Source organism: Protopterus annectens, chromosome 2.part0 (genome assembly GCF_019279795.1).
Source record: "Protopterus annectens isolate FY-2018-M chromosome 2.part0, PAN1.0, whole genome shotgun sequence".
In the NCBI taxonomy this organism is placed as follows: domain Eukaryota; kingdom Metazoa; phylum Chordata; order Ceratodontiformes; family Protopteridae; genus Protopterus; species Protopterus annectens.
The window spans coordinates 413172586-413193892 of record NC_056728.1 but is presented as its reverse complement, the minus strand read 5'-3'; the positions used below and the strand labels follow the sequence as shown (position 1 = coordinate 413193892).

Below are 21307 nucleotides of genomic sequence, written 5' to 3'. Positions count from 1 at the left end.
ATCTCTATCCATCAGGTCATTACCCTCCCTCCCAACCATCCTTCAAAACCATTCTGAACGACTTCCAAGGCAAAAGCTGGCTCTGTTCTTGTTTAACACCGGGATAAACTATATCCCTAAATAAAGACAAATTCATACCTTACATCTCCTTACTCTCCCTTCTTCAATCACTTCCTTACTTCTTTTAATTCCCCTCATCTGGCTTTCTCTCTAAATATACCCTAAGCTTGCTTTACTCTCACTTCATATTGCAATTCCTGTTTGCATTATACTAACTTACCTTTAATTTCTCTATAAACTGGCTAAAATGTCTCTAACTATTAAAATAATTGTCATAAAACTTGCATCTGTTCTTTACCAATATTTTCATATTATGTCTAATTTGGTGTAATTATTTAAACTGCACTCACTTTTGTACAAATTTTAAAGACTGTAAAATTATTATTCTTAAAATGGTTTGTAATATTTTAGAAGCCTCTGCTGAAAATGGGCAGCGACCCAGTTGGACTCTCATGGTAATCAAATGCCAATAAAAACAAACACACAAACAAAAAAAATAAAAACAGGCTTCTAAGGGGCAGGAGGCTGGGAATCAGTAACTAAAGAGGCAGCTGAAATGTATCCAACAGAGACGTCAACACAGATGTGTAGCAGAAGGCTTAGTTAAATCCATCTACAGCAACTTATAATATCTATTCTCAACATCAGAAACTTGGAGGCAATCCCACTTAAAATGATCCATCATGCAAGCCACTGTATCTGCAAAGGTCAATTTTCTAAAGGGAACTCAAAACCTAAAGACTCCTCCTCCACAGAGCCACAGTCCAGGGGTGATGGCATTTGGGAAGAGTAGATCAAGGAATCCTCATGAGAGTCTGAGTCCCCAGTAGAGGAATCAGGTTCCCCAGATCTTTTAGGGGTAGTGGACCAGGGAGGGGCAGGAACTGAAACCCTCTGAGGTGGTCTCAAAGTCATCAGGACATTAAACAAAGCCAGCATTAACTCCTGCCTCTCCTTCTGAATCAAATAGAGCCATGGTTACTCCTCCACATCCACAGCAGATGTATGAAAAGCCTCGGAGGATGAGCAAGAAGCTGTTTCCATTCCAGCCTCTGACCTGGTAGCAGCAGAAGGAACCAATGTCAACACTGGGTGATCCTCTGGAGTATCATCAACCTCAACAGAAATGTCCATTAGAAGCTGGATAGCCGCTGTATCAGACCTCAACTTTTTAGCTTTTTTATTAAGAGGTGGCTGTACCTCAGGGAGGGAATATTTATGCATGGGACCCTGAGCCAACAACATGACAGGCTGGCTCTCAAGATAAATTGAAAGACAAGACAGTCAACTGCAAAGAGGCTTCAGCACAAATGCCTGTATAATAGAGCACTGAGTGTGGTTGTGAGAATTGCCTAGACAAAACAAACACTTGTTGTGATGATCTTTATGGGGAATCTGCCTCCCACCCTGTCATTTCTCTTTCTTGGATGACAAAAACTCTTAAAATGCACTATAAAGGAAAAGAAAAGGAGCCCCAATGTGGTACTTATTTGGAAGAGGCTAGATAAAACCAGCAGAGCGAAGAGCATTCAGACTGGCATACAACTGTGGCATTTGGACTGGTGGTAAAGATGTTATGAGTATGGAGCATCAGTAGGTCACCTTTATGGCCTGTGCAGACTCCAGCAGCATACATCTGACATATGACACTGGTAAGAATTAAAGGCTTTGGTATACTTGCAGGACATAGGCAAGAGATTCCACCGATTATGAATACTGCAACAGTGATACAGAAGGACATCAACTGTTTTCATAAGCCATTTTACAAAAGACATATTTATTACTGCCATTACCTTAAAATAATCATCCTGAGAGACAACCATGCAGTTTGGAAGCTTTTGCTTAAGTCGCGTTGCCAAGGTTGTTTTCCCACCATTTGTTACACTGTACAATAAAAGAGAAGGGAGGACATTAGGACTGACTGCAACCTTCTGGGCTCAAAGCATACACATGCACTATCTACAAATTAGAAACATTTTTATAGATTTCTAATAATGAAGCAAATATTGACTGCTAAACTTGTATTATTAGCTACACTTGAGAAAGCTATACTGTAAATACAGAAGACTCTTGGTTCTGGTATAACAAGACAGAAGGCAAATATTGTTCCTTTTAGTTTGGCAGGAATGGTCGTATGACTCAGAGATTGTGAACCACAGAGGGAAAAGGGGAATGCTGCTTACGAAAATGTCACAGTCTGCTTCTCATACCCAAGACAAAAAATTAACATAACGGCATGTGTTTACTTTGCAAAGTTCAGGTGATACCTTGGAGGTGGTGGTGCCCCCTGTTTAATTTATGGTAATGTGGGTGTAACAGTTCACAGGATTACATATAGCTGGCAGGGTCAGTGGGATGAAGGCTGTAATATGGTTAATAGTTTTATCTGCCCATACTGGAGTTTCTTACACGTTTTAATTTTCAACTGAATATGGGTTAATAACTGTAGATCATTACACAGATAACCTGAGAAATGGTCTTCTTTCCACAAAACAAAACAATCCTAGAAGATCTTCAAAAGTTCCCGTCATATATAATGTTAAAAGAAATGGATGTGCTATGCGAAGTTTGAAACAAGGTGGAAAAACAACAAGTACAATAATCTCCTTTGGACTGTTTATCATTTGAATACTTATCATTTCAATACATTTTTTCTCTCTATTTTCACATTAAAAGAAATAGATATTATATGAGCTGAAGTTTCAAACAAAGGTAAAACAACAACTAAATGTGAACGAAATCTCACTGGACTATTTATCATTTCCGTACATTCCTACATTCTTCTTTACTGTTTTCACATTAGAAGTTCAGATTCCCGACAGACAGCTTCACTACAATGTGTCAGTGCCTATATAGAAGGAGGCGCTAGATAAACAATTTTGAAAAATGCAATATGACCAATACTAAAATATGATTTTCAATGTGTATTAAAACTTGCATTTTTTAAACAAAGATCTTTCCTGAATTATGACTTATGACATAAGCAATTATACTTTTATTATAAATGAAAACAAATCATATTGACGTATTTTCAGTTGCAAACATTATACATCACAAATATTCTACTGTACAGTCATTGTGATTTAAACATTAAATAGCTCATTCAATTCCTGCCTTCCCTTAAACTTCATTCCTCCTCCAAAACATTACTCTGTGTGTACTGTTCACACAATTCACGTTTTTTTTCTATGTAATTTTCTCCTATCCTTTTCTAAAGATTCCACTTCCAGTTACTTTATCTCTGCTACTATATTCACTGCTTCTAGAATGGGTGGTTTAGACTTTGTTTTCCATTTTCTAGTAATTGCTTTTTGGCAGCATCCAGAATTAAAATCATCAAAGCCTTATTATGTCTAGGCAATTCCGATTCTGTATCACAGCTCAAAAAATGATTTCCTTAGTTACACCAATATGCTCACCCAGTATTTCTGACAAAGTAGTTTGCAGGGAGTTTTTAAAGTCTGCCAACTCATTACAGTTACAAAAACATGTTTGTAATTTATTTATTTATTTGACAGTTGTTAACTGGGATAGTATGACTGGGACAGAGCCCTTTTTCAGTGGAGGCCCGGGGAGAAAAGCTCCAGTATACAGTAGAATAATAACAAAAATTAAAAAATCTGCTATTTACACAATACTCAATAGAAGAATGCAAAAATAGTAGAACACACATTTTGCTAAATGCACAAATAGAGTTATGATTGTTAATTGCATAATAAATAGGGAGGCAAGTGAGAGTTTTAAAACAAATACAGTTAGAAGGCAGCTTTAAAGCTGTAAAGGAGGAGTTAGAGCGGATGGAAGGTAGTTGAGGGTGATATAAGTGGGGGGGAGCAGTGGGATTTGGGGGGAGTTTGCAGAGTTAGTGAATAGGGGTGATAGTGAGGTTTTAGGATTTGTGGATTAGCAATTTTGAGGGTCCTAGTATGAAACAGGTGCCTGCGAGGAGTTGGGAAAGGTTTTATACATACTGTCAAGTGTTAGGTAGGACAGAGCAGGTCTTGAAGTAAAAGGTAAGGGGTGGCAGGAAGGTGTGCGGGGGGGAAGAGGGGGTTGACAGGTAACAGGAAGGGAGGATGACATGGATAGTAGGCAGATGAAGGGCAGGTGAGAGAGGTGTGAAGAGACCAAGATGTGTATTAGGTAAAAGGGGGGGAGGAGAAAATTGGCAAAATCTAATTAACACTTTCTTTCCCATCACACCTCCAACATTTGCAATCTACCTGATTAAAAACTCTTTGGAGTCTGCATAGAATATAAAAATACATATGAAACCAATTCTAAGCAAAAATCCTAAATCTTCTAGACTTTGTTGCATATCTGGGAGCAATACATATATCCTCTCATGATTTCTTTATGAATTGCTTATGGAATCTCTCTTCCCAATCCTTTCTAACCTCTGATTAATTCCTTTACTTATTAAACAATATTTATATACCCTACTAATTATCAGTTTTTTAACAGCAGCTTCTGTTTTAGATTCAATTAAAAACTCTACCAGTGCTGGTCTTTTACTTAGGATTGCTCTATTCCCTTCTCGTTGCTTCTATTCTGATATCAATCCCTAATAAGGCTGTAGCCTGCAGTCCAAATGTATTCTATGCATAGTTCCATTCTATTACATTCATCTGTCTAATTATTTGCTTCCAGTACCTTGGTTCTTTTGCCAGTTTTCTCCAGTAAATTCCAGCCCCTCTTGCTTATTCTCTGTACTCATAATTGCAGTCATTGCTATCTGTAGAATCTCCTTTCTCCATTCTCATTTTGGTTTAGTTCTTAGAGAACATTTCTGCTGCTGTATGAATATAATATTCTGTTCAGTTATTGTTATTCTTCTTAAGGATCTGCATCTAAAATCCCAGAGTACTTATTTCTTGATCTTCTCCCCATTTCATCATCATCCCTTTCCACTCTGAATTGTAGCTTCCTGCTTGTGATATGTATAGGAGCCTTAACTGTGTAGCTCTAAAATACCTCTTCAAATCAGGTAATCCCAAACCACCTTGTTTTATTGGAAGCTCAACATAACCCACTTAATCCTTGCCATCTTCCCCTCTCACATAAAATCATTCAACTCTTTATTAATTGTTATCCACAACTAAAGGGAATAAAAACATTGCTTGTATCTTGCCATCCATATCCATAAAACAGAGTGTATAGTTTCAGTGTTCGTATTTTCTTTTGTGTAGTCTCGTTTTACATATACTTAGCTGCCATAATAAAATCCTTTTTATCCCATAAGTACTTAATTTTATCATGCCCCCATAAATACGAAAATAAAATTGCCCAAAATTCCAAAGACAACCACAAGGTATACTATAGTTATGTCAAGAATCTAAATGGCAATGCTCAGATATGCTCTGAGCTACAACAGAATGGCATTAAATATACTGATCCCAAGGATATTGCCAATATCCTGGCAGATCAATTTAGTGCAAACTTCACCCCCCTCTCACCCCTAAAGGGCGTATCTCAATATCAAATGACTGCCAAATTCCGGTAATCATGGCCACACAGGTAGAAACCGCACACTCTCCAAAGCTAAGAATACAGCATCCATGGGACCAGAAGACATCCCAGGCTGTGTACTACATAAACTACAAAATGAACTGGCACCTTACCTAAGTGTCATGTTTAATCATAGCCTCACCTCAGGCTTCGTGCCCAGTGAGTGGCACACAGCACAGTTATCCCACTCCCCAAGGGGGATCCACTTTGGATCCTGGGAACTACCATCCCATCAGTCTGATGAGCCTGATATGATAAGGCATGGAATGCATTATCATGGAACTTATAAGCAAAGACATTGGCAACCTTCAAACACTGGGCCCCACCCAGTTTGGGTTTGTGAAGGGCCGATCTCGTCTCCTGAACCTGACTGACTTCTTCAAATCAGTCTCCAGAGCTGTGGACGAGGGTAAGGCAGTCTACACAGCTTATCTAGACCTCACCAAGGCCTTCAATACCATCTCCCACACTGGAATCATAGATAAACTTACTAAGGTGGGTATAAATCCCTACGTCACTCGATGGGTTGCCAACTGGCTTACTGACAGAACCCAGACTGTAAAAGTAGCTGACTCCAAATCCAGCTCCAGACAAGTGACAAGTGGAGTACCTCAGGGTTCAGTCCTGGGACCGCTCTTGTTTGGCATCTACTTCTCTGAAGTACAGGCCAACACTAAGGGACTCTGGCTAACAAAGTTTACAGATGACTGCAAACTGGGAGCCATTACTGAATCCCCAAATGATGTGGATATTCTACAAAAGGGCCTTACAGAAACAGATGCTTGGTGCCAGAGTCATGGGCTCAAGTTTAATGCCAAGAAATGTACAGTTATCCAATTTGGGGAAAAACATGTACCCATGAATTACCACATAGGTGGCAATACACTAAACACTGAAAGTGTGATGAAAGACTTAGGGACACAGGTGGACAGTGGTCTCACCTTCAGTAACCACATCGCCACAACAGTCAGGAAATCCTTCTATGTGGCACACCTCATCTCTAAGGACTTTTTACCCAGAAAAAAGGAGGTCATTGTCCCACTGTACTCATCCCTCATTAGACCCATTATAGAGTACAACGGCCCGTTTGGTATGTACCTCACAAGACATCTACAACAGCTGGAAAGGCTGCAGAAATACCTCACTAAAAGAATCACAGTCCTAAAGCAGATGCCCTATACTGACCATCTAAAAAAACTCCAGTTATACTCTGTGGCATGTCGTCTACTCAGAGGCGATCTCTGCTTAACATACAAGGCCATGTCAAACCCTGAGCTGTTGGACATGCTCCACTTAAAGAAATCCCAATCCCTCAGAGCCACATGCTCCAGGGATCTAAACCTTGTCATCACAATGAACAAAACATGCTGGAGGGATAGGTTCCTGACCCAGAGACTCCCCATACTCTGGAATAGACTGCCCATACATGTCACGCAGAGCGCCTCCTTGGCGCTCTTCAAAAGGAACCTTGATGATTGGATGGAAGATAGGAAATTCACCCCGGGGATCACATCAGTCGCCCTGCTAGACAGGGGTCCAGGGAAGTAAATATTGTGGGAAAAAATATCCAGGGAATTGTTATGGCTAGGCTTGTATAGGCCCTAGGGCCGATAGCCTAGTACCAACCTATAAACCTAAATATGGGTATTGCTGAATCAATTAGTTTGTGGGTACATATTTTACAGCTATTGCCTTTGTTTTATCTTCACTAATTTTTGTATCCTGAAAAGATTTGAAAACTGTCTCAACATGTTCCACAACACCAAGATATATTTTTTTTGGTTTTAAAGGGTACAAAATAATATCTTCTGCAAATAAAGCCACCTTTTCTTGATTACCATACCAAATGTATTCTTTAATTTCTGAGTCCTTTATTTTCTTTCCCAGTTGTTAGAAATCCTGATAAAGGGAGATACTGCGAGCCCAGCTATCTGGAATTTTGTAAATAATTATATGTCATTTGTGAATGTCAACATGATTTATATAGAAGTGTGACAAAGAGAGATACTGCCAGCACAGCTGTCTGGAATTTTGTAAATGGTTATGTGTCATTTGTGAATGTCAACATGCTGCATGTAAGATGCTTGTGTTACAAATATATTAGAACTGTATGCCATGTATATATCAAACTAGGTTTGTATAGACATGCATGGTGAAAAGATATTTTATAAAGTACTGAGCTTAAAAACAGATCCACAATGTGCCCTACTGGAAAAGAACAGAAGTGTACACGCACTATTGTAACTGTGTAAATGTATATATTCTAACAGTGGAAACTGCAATACAGGAGGTTAACCTCAGTCTAGTAAATTTCAGAAAAATAGCTGAAATTAAATTACTTTATGGCAGCAAGGACACACAATGTCTAAAGCTAGGGAACTTTCTGTATTGTCTTGAAAGTGTTTTATTGTTTTATGACTTCCAGTCTCTGCCATAGATCTGAGGTCTATGTATTTTCACAGGTAGATGCTAAATACTGCTAGCTCCAGCTGTGGGGGTTTCATATAGGATAGAGTCAGATGACAAGAAATTATGTCATTCTCCAAGCTATTCTAGCAGTAATACTTCAGATATTAATTTGTGGAGTCTCAGAGAGAGAGACAGCATTCTGTATTCTGTCTTTGACCTGACAACAACAACTAGAGAAGATCTAGTCACCACATCTGCCTTACTCTGTAGTAAGTAAGTTCTTAGATTATAGTAATTCTTTTAGATATAGTCAGGAATATAGCAAAGCTTAGCTTAGATATTCTTCTTTATTTAAGACTGCCCTGCAATGTTGTTTTAAATATTTCCTGTGATTTTGAACTCTGATGTCACTCTAAACATATATTTAATATTGTCCTGTTCGTTTATTTATTATTAAATATATTTAAACGTGTCATTATGGCTGATCTCTCTAGAGATATCTAACTTCTGAGAGTACTTGCATATTTATTTGGTGACACTGTTTGTGCCACTCCTAATAGCCTTGCTATTGGTCAAACTACTATTTGGATTAATAGTAACATTACACAGTAACATTGGACACCCTTTGTTAAGAGCCTTAAAGTAGCTGATAAGGAGCTGGCTGGTGGCAATGATAACTACGTTATAGTCTGGGCAAAAGGGGGCATAGCTAGTAAACCTGTGCCAGCCTTTCCTAGGTGTGTGTGTATAAATCAAACCTCAAAGACTGTATGTGTCACCTAGTTGGGCAGAGATGGTGCTAGAGGTCTTGGCTTGGTCATTCAGCTGAGATCTCAACTCTACAGCTGTGTCAGTGGGGATTCTTATTGGGGATCTGGAGAAAGAGGAAGAAACCAGCCCCAGACTGAGTGTGGTCTCTGTGTCTTCTTAAGGGAAATTGCACTTGATGCAGAGAGCTGCAGCTGGTAATACTGTGTGTGTACCTTGTCATCCTCTCAGTGTACGTCCCCCAGTGGGGCCAGTGGTGAGGACTGAGGCTCCTTAGTTACTAGTTCAGTGGTGAGGCATCACATTTATTGGTTGGCAGTGGTGGGATATCCACATATTGGGATTCAGTGGTGTGGATATTGAACTCCTGTAGCCTGTAAACAGTGGTCACTAAAGAAGGTGTTTGTACTCTCAAGCAGCACACAATGAACATTCAGAGTTTCACATCACAACAGTTTTATTTATTTTTTGTTAGCTCAGTTAGTCAAGGAGAGGAGGCAAAGATGTCAGCTGAGGAGTATGGCAAGCTAACAAGGAGCCAGTTGAATGAGATGTGCCAAGCCAAAGGACTGGGGCATGCCAAACTGACTAAAGCAGAAAAGATTGCAGCCTTAGCCACAGCTGTATCACAGACCAGCAACCAGGATAACAACCAGACTGGCCTTGGGGATGTACAACACTCAGAAAATGGAAAGTTCAGCTTTGCCTCAGAGGACTTAAAAATCCATCTGGATTTAAAGAGACTTGAACTGGAGGCCAAACAGTTAGAACTAGAATCATCAGAGAGACTGCAGCATTTACAGGCTGAAGAAAAGGAAAAACAGACAGCAATAAAATCAGCAGACAGACTGAGATGTCTGGAAACTGAAGAAAATGAGAGGCAGAGGCAACATGAAAAGGAGATGCTGACTCTTCACCAGGGGCATGGAGGTAGTGGGGAAGGGAGCAACCAAACCCTAGAAGCAACAAAGGTCAGTAAAATTCTTCCACAATTTTCAGAGTATGATAACTTTGATAGTTTTATTCATGCGTTTGAAAGGCTATGTAAACAGTTAACGTTAACCAAGAGCTCTGGGTATGGTTCCTGACCCCCTTACTCCATGGTAAAGCTGTAACTGCAATTTCTAAATTGTCTGATAATGACTGCTTAAATTATAATATTGTTAAAAATTGTTTATTATGAGTGTTTTAAGTTAACATTTGAAGCTTACAGAAAAAAAGTTTTGTAAGCATACATGCAAGGCAGATGACAGTGTGTGAATATATTGCTGAACTAAGCACTTATTTTCATAGTTGGGTGTGTGGGTGCCAGGTCACCTCTTTGAAGGGCTGGCAGACCATAGCACTTTGCCTGAGGATATGAAAATCTGGTTGGCAGACAGGGAATGCAGGACCACAGATGAGTTGGGGAAAATGAGATCTATACCTAGCAAGCAGGGCATCACTGCCCACGGAAGGGATACCCAGTGCTGTTCATGGGTATAAGGGAACTCATGGTAAGCAGTCTAAACCACCCCAACAGAGTCTGCCAGTAGCAGGGGAACCTGCTATTTCAGGTAAACAGCCAGGACCAAGGGTTAAATGCTTTAAATGCAACCAGTGGGGCCATGTAGCATATAGATGCCCATGGAGGCAAAGGTGGAGAACAAAAGGTGGGAGAGCCAGTAAGTGGGAATGACAGAATGCCAGTAGTAAGTTGTCTGGAGACAGCAAGGGTGCCATACTACTACAACAGGTTATATCCTATCTTAGCAGACTGGAAACAGACCACTGCTATGAAAGATACAGACTTTGACTTAACCATTGTGAAGCCTGCAATGGTTAAAGAGGAGCACTACTTGCTTTGGCAGTCTACTCTAGTCAGGGCTTAAGGAGGACACCATTCTAAATAGCTTTGGCTAGGGTTCACCTTGACTGGGAGGGTGAAAAAGGAAGCAAGCAAGTAGGTGTGTTTGAGGATATCCCTGCAGATGTCCTGACAGGGAATGATTCTGATAATACAGTACCTTGTGTGCATGCAGTTACATGCAGTCAGTCTTGGAAACAAGCAAGTGGGTCTGGTAGCCTGGGGGCGGGGACCCAGACAGACCGCAGACTTGAAGACTGGACTGGTGTGGTGGTTACTTCAGTGAGGGAGCTACCCTGTAGCAATGAGACTGAAGGTGAGCCACAGCTGCTGGTGGGTACTGATGTTCCTTTGGACAGAGTGACTGCAAGGGCAGAGGTGAATAGTAGTACCCAGGCTGACAGTGAGGCACTGCTGTCAGAGAATACCAGACTTCCTGTGGAAGGGGAGCTGGGAAGGGTTACAAAGACAGAGTTGAGACAGGCTCAGCTGTCAAACCCTACATTACAAAGGCCTGAGGGAGGTCACTAGTGATGCACCTGATTCTCAAGGAAAGGGAGAATCTGTATACTGGGACAAAAGGTTATTGTATAAAGAGTGGACACCTGAGGGAGGGCTACAGGATGAGAAAATACAACAGTTGGTAGTGTCCCAGAGCCTACTGTCTAGCACTTCTAGCCATAACCCATGACACTCCTGTTGTAGGTCATATAGGCATAAAGTGTACAAAGAGACATATTATACAGAACATTTCTGGCCTGGGAATTCCAGGGATGTAACAGGGTACTGCAGGACCTGTGAGCAGTGCCAAAAGGCAGGAGACAAGGTGAAAGCTCCCTTGATGTCTTTGCCTATGACTAAGGAGCAGTTTCAGAGGGTAGCTATAGATACTGCGGGGCCTGTGAGTACCCCATGTTTCACAGGAAAAAAGTATATCCTAGTGGTAGTAAATTATGCTTCCAGATACGCTGAGGCAGTGTCTCTGCCCTACATTGATGCAGAAAAGGTGGTAAATGCTTTGTTGGAGCTTTTCAGCAGGGTACGTTTCCCATAAAAAATACTGACTGACAGAGGTGCCAATTTCTTGTTAGACATGCTGGCTTGCCTGTGGAAGCACTGGGGTGAAGCACTTAAAGACCACCCCCTACCACCCCCATAGGTTCATAGGTTCATAGGTTAGTACTAGGCTAACTGCCCTTGTGAGCCATTTAAAGCCTAGCCAATTATCCCTTGTGAGACTCAAACCCTGCACCTTGAGTTTATAAGGCAAACACCTTAACCATTAGGCCACCTTCCCAACCCCTAGACTAATGGTCTGGTGGAGAGGTTAAACTCTACATTAAAGACCATGCTACGGGCATTTGCAGACTAGTTTAAGAGGGAGTGGGACACATATCTTTCCCATCTGTTGTTTGCTTACAGACAGGTGCCCCAGGAATCCAGGTTTTTCACCTTTTGAGTTGCTGTATGGGCACAGGGTGAGGGGACCTCTAGATTTGATTTGTGATGAGGAGGATGAGTGTAAATCCCACATGGAGTCTGTTGTGGCATATGTCCTAAACCTCCTGACAGGGCTCAGGAAACTCATGGGCTTGGTCCATGAGAACCTGGTAGAAACCCAACAGCAGAAAAAGGTCTGGAATGACTGGAATGCTCGAGCCAGAGAGTATGCTGTGGGGAAGCAGGTTATGGTTCTCATTCCTGCCAGGCACAACAAGCTGCAGGTAGCTTGGGAGGGACCCTTCAAAGTGGTAAGGAAGGTCAGTGATGTTAACTACCTGGTAGAACTCCTAGGCAGGAGGCAGGGGCACAAATTGTACTATGTTAACACAATGAAACCTTACCACGACAGACAGGCCTTTGTGCTGAGTGTTTGCAGTAGAAGGCAGGAGGAGTCTGAAGGGGATCTACGGCTACAGGGAGCCAGCCAGCAAAATCCAAAATTACTATGATGAAGCCTAGGGTTGCAGGCATATGATATGACAGTGCAAAACTCTACTGGGGACAGCAATGCAAAGGCAACTGAAATATCAAGACAGGGAATGGAGTAAGGCATTCCCAGATAGGCTCATCCCTCTCAAGCAATGTTTCTCAAGGGTCACTTGAAAAGCTAGCTTTAATTTTTTTTTTTTTTTGGGGGGGGGGGGGTATGACAAACGGAGATACTGCCAGCATAGCTATCTGGAATTTTGTAAATAATTATATGTCATTTGTGAATATCAACATGATTTATATAGAAGTGTCACAAAGGGAGATACTGTCAGCACATCTGTCTGGAATTTTGTAAATTGTTATATGTCATTTATGAATGTCAACATGTTTCATGTAAGTTGCTTGTGTTACAAATGCATTAGAAAAAGAAGTTATGCACCTACCATAATGTTCCATGTTAGTTGTCTTCATCTCGCCATCTTTCTTGCTGGTTGGGATTGGAGCCGATCCTCGGCTCCGACTCGGCCATCTTCTATAGCGCGAGAGCTGTTTACTGGCTTGAAGCTACCCCTTATCCCATGATGCCTAGCGCTAGCTACCCAGATCTCATCTGTAATAGCTAACCCCAGACATAGCCAGAGAATAAACCTGTCCAAACAAACCAGTTGAGCATACCTGTTATACTCTTTGTCAGTAGAGGAAACAAACTAGAGAACACTCAGCCAGTGAAACCAAAACTCCTCTCAATCCAATAGGACAGGGGGACGGAGGGTGGGACGCAAGAAAGAAGGCGAGATGAAGACAACTAACATGGAATGTTATGGTAGGTACATAACTTCTTTATGTTACTTCTTTATGTTAAGTTGTCGCCTTCGTTCTTGCTGAATGGGACAGCGTCCCTAGCACCTATAATCTTGGGCGGCTCATTGGAACAGACTCTTCAGAACAATGGAACCAAAGTCAGCTCTGCTCCTGGAGACCATATCTAGCTTGTAATGAGAAATAAAGGTATGAGGATTTGCCCACGTAGCGGCTGCACAGATAGAATCCATGGGCAACCTAGATTGAAATGCTACAGAGGTGGCCAAGGCCCTAGTGGAATGACCTTTTGGTTTGATAGGCAACTCTTTGTTTCTCAATTGATAAATGAAAGTAATAATGTGAGACAACCACCTGGATAAGGTCACTTTGGAGACTGGACGACCTTGTTTGCCCAGAGCATAGGAAAGGAATAGTTGGTTCGATTTCCTTATGTCCTTCGTCCTATGCAGGTAAAAACACAGTTGTCTGTGAACATCTAATTGATGTAATTTGTATTCTGCCTTGTTGGTGTGGTTGGGAAAAAACACGGGAAGGTTTATGAATTGGTTTAAATTATTTTCTGAGCAGACTTTCGGAAGGAAAGAGGGATTAGTCCTCAGAGCTACCCTGTCCTTATGAAAAACTAAGTAAGGAGGATAGACACATAGTGCCTGAAGTTCAGAGACGCATCTGGCTGAAGTAATAGCTACCAGAGAGAGAGTTTTCCAAGATAGAAACTTAATGGAGCAGGACACTGCAGGTTCAAAAGGGGGCAAAATTAAGGAGGTTAGTACCAAATTTAGGTCCCAAGGAGGAGGGGGATCTCTCACTGGGGGTCTAAGGAGAGTAGTCCCTCTTAGGAAAGCTTTACATAGCATATGAGACATGATGTTTGCATTAGAGAAACCGACAAGAAAGTTTGAAATGGCCGCTAATTGAACCCTGACTGTAGCAGAAGCGGACCCAGAATGAAAAACTTCTGCTAGGAACTCCAGGATTTCATGGACTAGGGCTGAAAAGGGATCTATGTTCCTAGCCTTTGCCCAACAAGAAAAACGTTTCCACTTGCTAGCATAAGTCCTTCTAGTGTCGGACTTGTGCGAGGAGACAATAATTTCACGTACAGTCGGGGAAATGTTGGGAACCTGGCGACGGTTGGAAGTGGAGCAACCAAGCTGTGAGCTGCAGTGTTTGGAGGGACTGATTGAGGAATCAGCAAGTCTGGAATCGGATCCAGAGTCCAGGGCTGATCAAGAAGGTAATGGTGCAGGAACGGAAACCATATCTGTCGAGGCCAGTAGGGGGCAATGAGGATCATTTTGCAACCCAACGATATTGCTTTCTGTATGAGTTTCGGGATCAGGGGAAACGGAGGGAAGGCATAAAGAAGTCCCTGAGGCCAAACGTGGACTAAAGCGTCTCTGGGTGTGTGATCTGGAAGCGGAAGAAGGGAGAAGTAGTTGCTGCATTTGCTGTTGAAGGGGGTGGTAAAAAGGTTGCAGCAAGGCTGTCCCCATTTGTGAAAGGTAAGATTCGCAACTTCCTGATTCAGAGACCACTCGTGAGGCATGAGAATAGCTCTGCTGAGCCTGTCCGCTATGACGTTGGACCTTCCAGGGATGTGCGTCGCAATCAGAAATCGTTGCCAGAGTCTGAGTGCTTCTCGACATAGGGGGTAGGACCTGGTTCCGCCCTGTTTGTTGATGTAGCAAACCACTGACATGTTGTCCGTTTGAATTGCAATGGTCCCAGAAGGGAGAGATTCCTGAAGAGCTTGCAACGCTAGGAGCACGGCGCTCATTTCTAGGACATTTATATGCAGATGGTACTCGTGAAGCTGCCAAGTGCCTTGGACTGTCCTGCCCTGATAATGCCCCCCCCCCCCACCCTATCAGGGAGGCATCTGTGATCACTGTGGCAACCGGAGGGGGCTGAATGAATGGTCTGCTCTGAGAGACTAGTGGGGAGACCATCAACCAGGAAAGGTGCTTTTTGCATGTGTCTGTAATCATGATCATGTGAGACATGGGCAGCTGTTGAAAGGACCCCTGTGTGAACAGAAGCCACTGAAGAATTCTCATGTGAAAGCTGGCCAGAGGGACTAGAAGAATTGCCGCTGCCATGGAACCCAGAGTTTGAAGAACCATCCTGACTTGGACCCTTTTGCACTGCATTAGAATTTGTACTTGCTGTCGAATTGTGGTCACTCTGTCTGGTGGTAGCCTTGCGGACATACTCCTTGTGTCTAGGTCTGCTCCTATATAGGTAATAGATTGACAGGGCAACAAGGCAGATTTTTCAAAGTTTATTGTAATGCCTAGCTGGAAACAAAAAGTGATTGTGCAGTCCCTGGCTTGTAGAAGGTGATGCCTGGTAGTAGCAGTAAGGAGCCAGTCATCTAGATATGGAAACACCTGGAATCCTCGATGTCTCAGGTGAGCCGTGACCACTGCCATACATTTGGTGAACACCCTGGGGGCTGTGGTGAGACCAAAGGGCAGACCTCTGAACTGGTAATGACTGGCTCCCAGCTGGAAGCGAAGGAATCTCCTGGAGCGCCTGTCCATTTTGATGTGGTAGTATGCATCCTGAAGATCTATGGAGCACATCCAATTGTCCTGACCCAGAAAGGGTAGAATGGACTGCAGCGTGACCATCCGAAACTTTGTTCTTTGAACAGACTTGTTTAGTCTGCTGAGATCCAGAACTGGTCTCCAGTCCCCTGTCTTTTTTGGTACCAAAAAGAACCTTGGGTAAGTTCCGGATCTGTGTTGGTCTGCCGGGACTTCTTGGATGACTCATTTTCTAGCAGTCTTGAAACTTCTATGACTGCTTGGCCCCTCAGATTGGGTGGAACATCTGGTAGGGATTTGCTTGATGGTAAGGGGGGTTGAGAGAAGGGAATTTTGTAACCTCTGGATATGATTGACTGTACCCATTTGTCTTGCATTATATTTTGCCAGGCTTTTGGGTACAGTGAAAGTCTTTCCCCGACTGCCTCCAGATGCGGGCAGCTGGGCAACCCTTCAGGGATGCTGGAAGGGCTTCTCAGAGAAGGATTATCTGCTGCCCTGGTTCTGCGGACCCCCTCTGCCATGAGGGCGGCGTCTGTTGTTGTTGTTTCCTCCTCTGCCCCTGGGGGAAAAATCACTATGTGTGTCAGGCGAGGCTCCCTGGGATTTTCAAAACCACATTTTACCACTCTTCTGACCCATGTGGTATGGTCTGGAAGGAGTGGAAAAATGGACTCCCACAGCAGAGAGAGTCTTGCCTTCTTGTTCACACCTAGTGAGAGTGTCTTTCACCTGTGGTCCAAAGAGAAAGAAACCATCAAAGGGGGTGTTGGTGAATGATGCTCTAAAGGGTTCCGCAAAATTACACAGCCGCATCCATGCATGTCTCCTAAAGGGCCACACCTGTACCTGCGGCTCTACTCGCACCATCGGCTGCATAGGAAATGAGCCACATGGAGGAGTTGACTACAGAATTAAGGGTCGCCAGCTGAGAAGCCACTTTAGCTTGAGCCCCTTCAGCTGATAGATCCTGAAGGGTATCTACGAGCTCTTTAAGGAGACTCCTCTGAAGCCGGGTAAAATGGCATAAGTAATTCAGTGACCTCATAGAAAAGGTCGCTGAAGCAAACATTCGCTTCCCATATCTATCCATAGTCCTGGACTCCTTGTTAGGAGGATGGACAGACACAGAAGTTTCCGCTAACTCTTTCTTAGTGGCTGCTGCTACCACCATGGCATCCACAGGAACACATTTAGTAAGGAACCGCTTATCAACGGGTGCAGTGATAAACTTGCCGGGTCTCCTCGGGGTTGGTTCCACTGTATCTGGAGCCGACCAAGCCTTTCGAGCCACCACTGACATGAGTGGATCGAAAGGCAGAGAAACCCAGGAGGTGGAAGATAGGGAACCGAAGGCATCCAGGAATACAGACCCATCCTTGGTAGGGGCTAGGGGAGTCCAGTTCCCCCTCTGCTTAAGCATTTCTAGGATGTCCGAGAAGGAAACATCTTCAGAGGGGGATCTTGGGGACCCTTCCGATTCATCTAAGTCTGTATCAGAAGTGACAGACTCAGGGGAGTCAATGTGCTTCCTCTTGCACTTCTTCTTCCGAGCGGGTTCCTCTGAATGATCAGGGGAGGCCTCGGAAGAAGAGGAAGCACCCAATGGGGTGCCCTGGAGCACCGGTTCCTCACACTTGGGGTCTGGAGGAGGAGCAGAGGTTAACGCAGGCACTACAGGGGACGGAGCCGATGGGGTCGAATGTGGAACTGACTCAGTGGCCAGAACACTCTTTATGACATCGAAGGCGTCCCTGCCACGATGCCACGAAAGCTCCAGTTCCATGGAAACCGGAATCCTTCTCCGCACTGAGGGAGACGTCTCCGAGGCTGATGTAGGAGCCGAGCTCACCTGCGCTGAAGCTCCGAGAGGGAGAACGGGGTCGGACAAGGGTCCGATGCCACTCGCCCCCTCAGAGCCGACGAGGGAGCCTCAGCGCCCAGATCCCTCGACGGATGGCACTATCGAGGGAATTGGAGCTGACGACGGAACTGAAGGAGGGATAGTTATCGGAGCCGACGGTTCCACGACTCGAACCCCAACGAACTCTGGCTCCGAGCTCAATGGAGTCGGAGGAGGAATATTGATAGCATTGGACGGAGCAGACACCTGTTGAGGAGGGCTGGACAACATCTTGGCAAGTGCCTGTGACTTCAGTAACCTACTGACCATTCTCTCCACGTCGTGATCCGAGAGCCTAGAGGACCGAGAGGAGTGGGAGGATCTGTGACTGCGCTCACTTTGCAGCAGGGGAGATGGAGGAGCCGAATGTATGGATTCTAATGAAGGGGACCTCAGCCTCTTGTGGCTCCGTGACAGCTCCGAGGACACTGATGGAGCCAACGGGGAGATAGTCTCCTCAGTTCCGGCCAGAACCAAAGTAGTCGGTAAAGTTTGAACCAATGACGGCTCCGAGCTTGGAGCCGATGATTTGGTCAGTTTTGGGGATTTCACAGGCTGAGCCTTGGCCGGTGAATCCTGGGTCTTGAGAAGACCCCTCAGAATAAGTTTATTCTTGTGCTCCTGCAGAACTCTTGGACTGAATGCATGGCATATGGAACAAGAGTTCTGCAGGTGCACTGCGCCTAAGCAATAGACGCAAGAAGTGTGACCATCTGTCAGAGACATTTTGTGACAGCATGAGTCACACTTCTTGAATCCAGACACTTTGGATTCTTTAGACATACCCAAGAAATAACCCGTAAAATACTATACTGATTTTTGGCCAAAAGGCCGAACGGTTATAACAAAATACCACAACACTAATAACAAAGGCAAAAAAACCCACAGTAAACTACAGCTAAGGATTTTTTTTTTTTTTTAACTAGGAAGCCTCTAACTTAAATGGCTACCTAACAATAAGAAAGAAAGATTAAACTAACTGTACCTACATGAAGGGATAGGGGTGGGGGAGGGGGAGAACTCTCTAATTTAAATGATTTCTAAGGGAAGGACTACCAAGAGACTAAACTAACACTAAGTTACAGATTACAATTTAAAACAAGAAAAAATCCCAGTAGAAAGATTAATTTGACTAGAAATAGTTAAATAAGAAAGTTATACGAGCCTGAGCCAGTAAGAACCACACCTCGCAGCTGAAGCGGCAAACGTGATCTGGGTAGCTAGCGCTAGGCATCATGGGATAAGGGGTAACCTTGAGCCAGTAAACAGCCCTCGAGCTATAGAAGATGGCTGAGTCAGAGCCGAGGATGGGCTCCGATCTCAACCAGCAAGAACGAAGGTGAGATAGACAACTTAACATCTGTATTTCACGTATATAACAAACTAGGTTTGTACAGACATGTGTGTTGAAAAGATATTTTATAAAGTACTGAGCTTAAAAATGGATCCACAATATGCCCTACTGGAAAAAGAACAGAAATGTACATGCAGTGTTGTAACTGTGTAAATGTATATATTCTAACAGTGGAAACTGGGATACAGGAGATTAATCTCAGTCTAGTAAATTTCAGAAAAATAGCTGAAATTAAATTACTTTATGGCAGCAATGTCTAAAGCTACGGAATGTTCTACATTGTCTTGGAAGTGTTTTATTGTTTTATGACTTCCAGTCCATAAGTATGAGGTCTATGTATTTTCACAGATAGATGCTAAATACTGATGGATCCAGCAGTGGAGGGTTTCATCTGGGACAGAGTCAGATGACAAGAAATTATGTCATTCTGCAAGCTATCCCAGTAGTACTATCTGAGATATTAATTTGAGGAGTCTCTGAGAGAGACACGGCATTGTGTATTCTGTCTTTGATTTGACAATGGCAATTAGAGAAAAAACATTCACCACATCTGCCATGCTCTGTAGTAAGTTCTTAGGTTATAGTAATTCTCTTAGATATAGTCAGGTAATATAGCCAAGCTTAGCTTAGATAATTTTCTTTATTTACTTAAGACTGTCCTGCAAAGTTGTTTTAAATATTTCCTGTGATTTTGAACTCTGATGTCACTGTAAATATATTTTTAGTATTGTCTTGTTCTTTTATTATTTATTTTTAAATATATTTAAACATTTAATTGTGACTGATCTGTCTAGAACTATTTAAATTCTGAGAGTACTTGCATATTTATTTGGCGACACTGTGTGGGCAACTCCTAATAGTCTTGCTCTTGGTCAAACTACCATTTGTATTAATAGTAAAATTGCACAGTAAGATTGGACACCCTTTGTTAAGGGCCTTAAAGTAACTGATGAAGAGCTGGCTGGTGGCAGTGATAGCTACCTTATGGTCTGGGCAAAAGGGGGCATAGCTAACAAAGCTGTACCAGCCTTTCCCAGATGTGTGTGTGTGTGTGTGTGTGTGTGTGTGTGTGTGTGTGTGTGTGTGTGTGTGTGTGTGTGTGTGTGTGTGTAAATCAAACCTCAAAGAGTACGTGCGTCAGCTACTTGGGCGGGGCATGAAGCACTGGTGGGACAGAGAGGGTGCTGGAGGACTTGACTTGGTCAGTCAGCTGGGATCTCAACTCTATAACTGTGTCAGTGGGGAGTCTTACCGGGGATCTGGAGAAGGAGGAGAAACCAGCCTCTGACTGACTGTGGTCTGTGTGCTCTTAAGGGAAATTGCACTTGATGCAGAGAGCTGCATCTGGTAATACTGTGTGTGTACTTGTCATCCTCTCAGTGTATGTCCCCCACTGGTGCCAGTAGTGAGGACTGAGGCTCCTTGATTACTGGTGCAGTGGTGTGGCATCACAAGAACTATAATGCAAACAACAAAGGAGAAAGAGGACACGCCTGCCTGGTTCCTCTGTTCAAACAGAACTTATCAGGGAGAAACCTCCACTTTAATTTTTGTCTCCGATTAATCATTTATATTTTAATTAACCTTAGTATTCTGTTAGAGAATGCAAATGCTTCATTTGTCCTACTCATAAAATCTCTGCTTATTCTGTCAAATGATTTCTCTGCATCAAGACCTACCAACAGCAGTAGAGTTTTCTTGCATTCTGCTTCCCTCTGAATCATCATTGTTCTATTAATGTTATCAAATGTTTGTCTCCCCTCCACAAAGCCACACTGATCCACATCTATCAATACTGGCATCACCTTTGCTATTCTTTTGGCCATTATAGACAGAAACACTTTATAATCATGGTCTACAAATGGGCCTACATGAAACTGGATCTGATGGGTCTTAACCATCTTTATGTATTACAGCCACCACAGTTGTTCATGCTTCTTCTACTTTTAAAATACTGTTATAACAAAACCTTCCAAATTTGTAACAGTTTCTTCCCTCCTAGCTTCCCAACTTCCACAGGAGTAACATCTATTCCTGCAGACTTTCCTGTAGGTTATACATAACCATTTTATCTCATTTATTCCTGTCTTAATTGTTAATAACTGAGTCTCATCTTCCCCTAACCTTGGGATATCTAATTCTTCCAGAAATAT

The 21307-nt window shown here is 43.0% G+C and overlaps 1 protein-coding gene across 2 annotated transcripts in view; it reads right to left on the bottom strand.

Moving 5' to 3' along the window:
• The window catches only part of NMRK1 (nicotinamide riboside kinase 1), a 785964-nt gene that overhangs the window by 369043 nt on the left and 395614 nt on the right, over positions 1–21307 (bottom strand). For both annotated transcript variants that reach the window (XM_044060845.1, XM_044060846.1), the window contains exon 4: positions 1854–1944. In XM_044060845.1, the coding sequence (XP_043916780.1) occupies positions 1854–1944 (91 nt within the window). The remainder of the gene's footprint in view (positions 1–1853; positions 1945–21307) is intronic.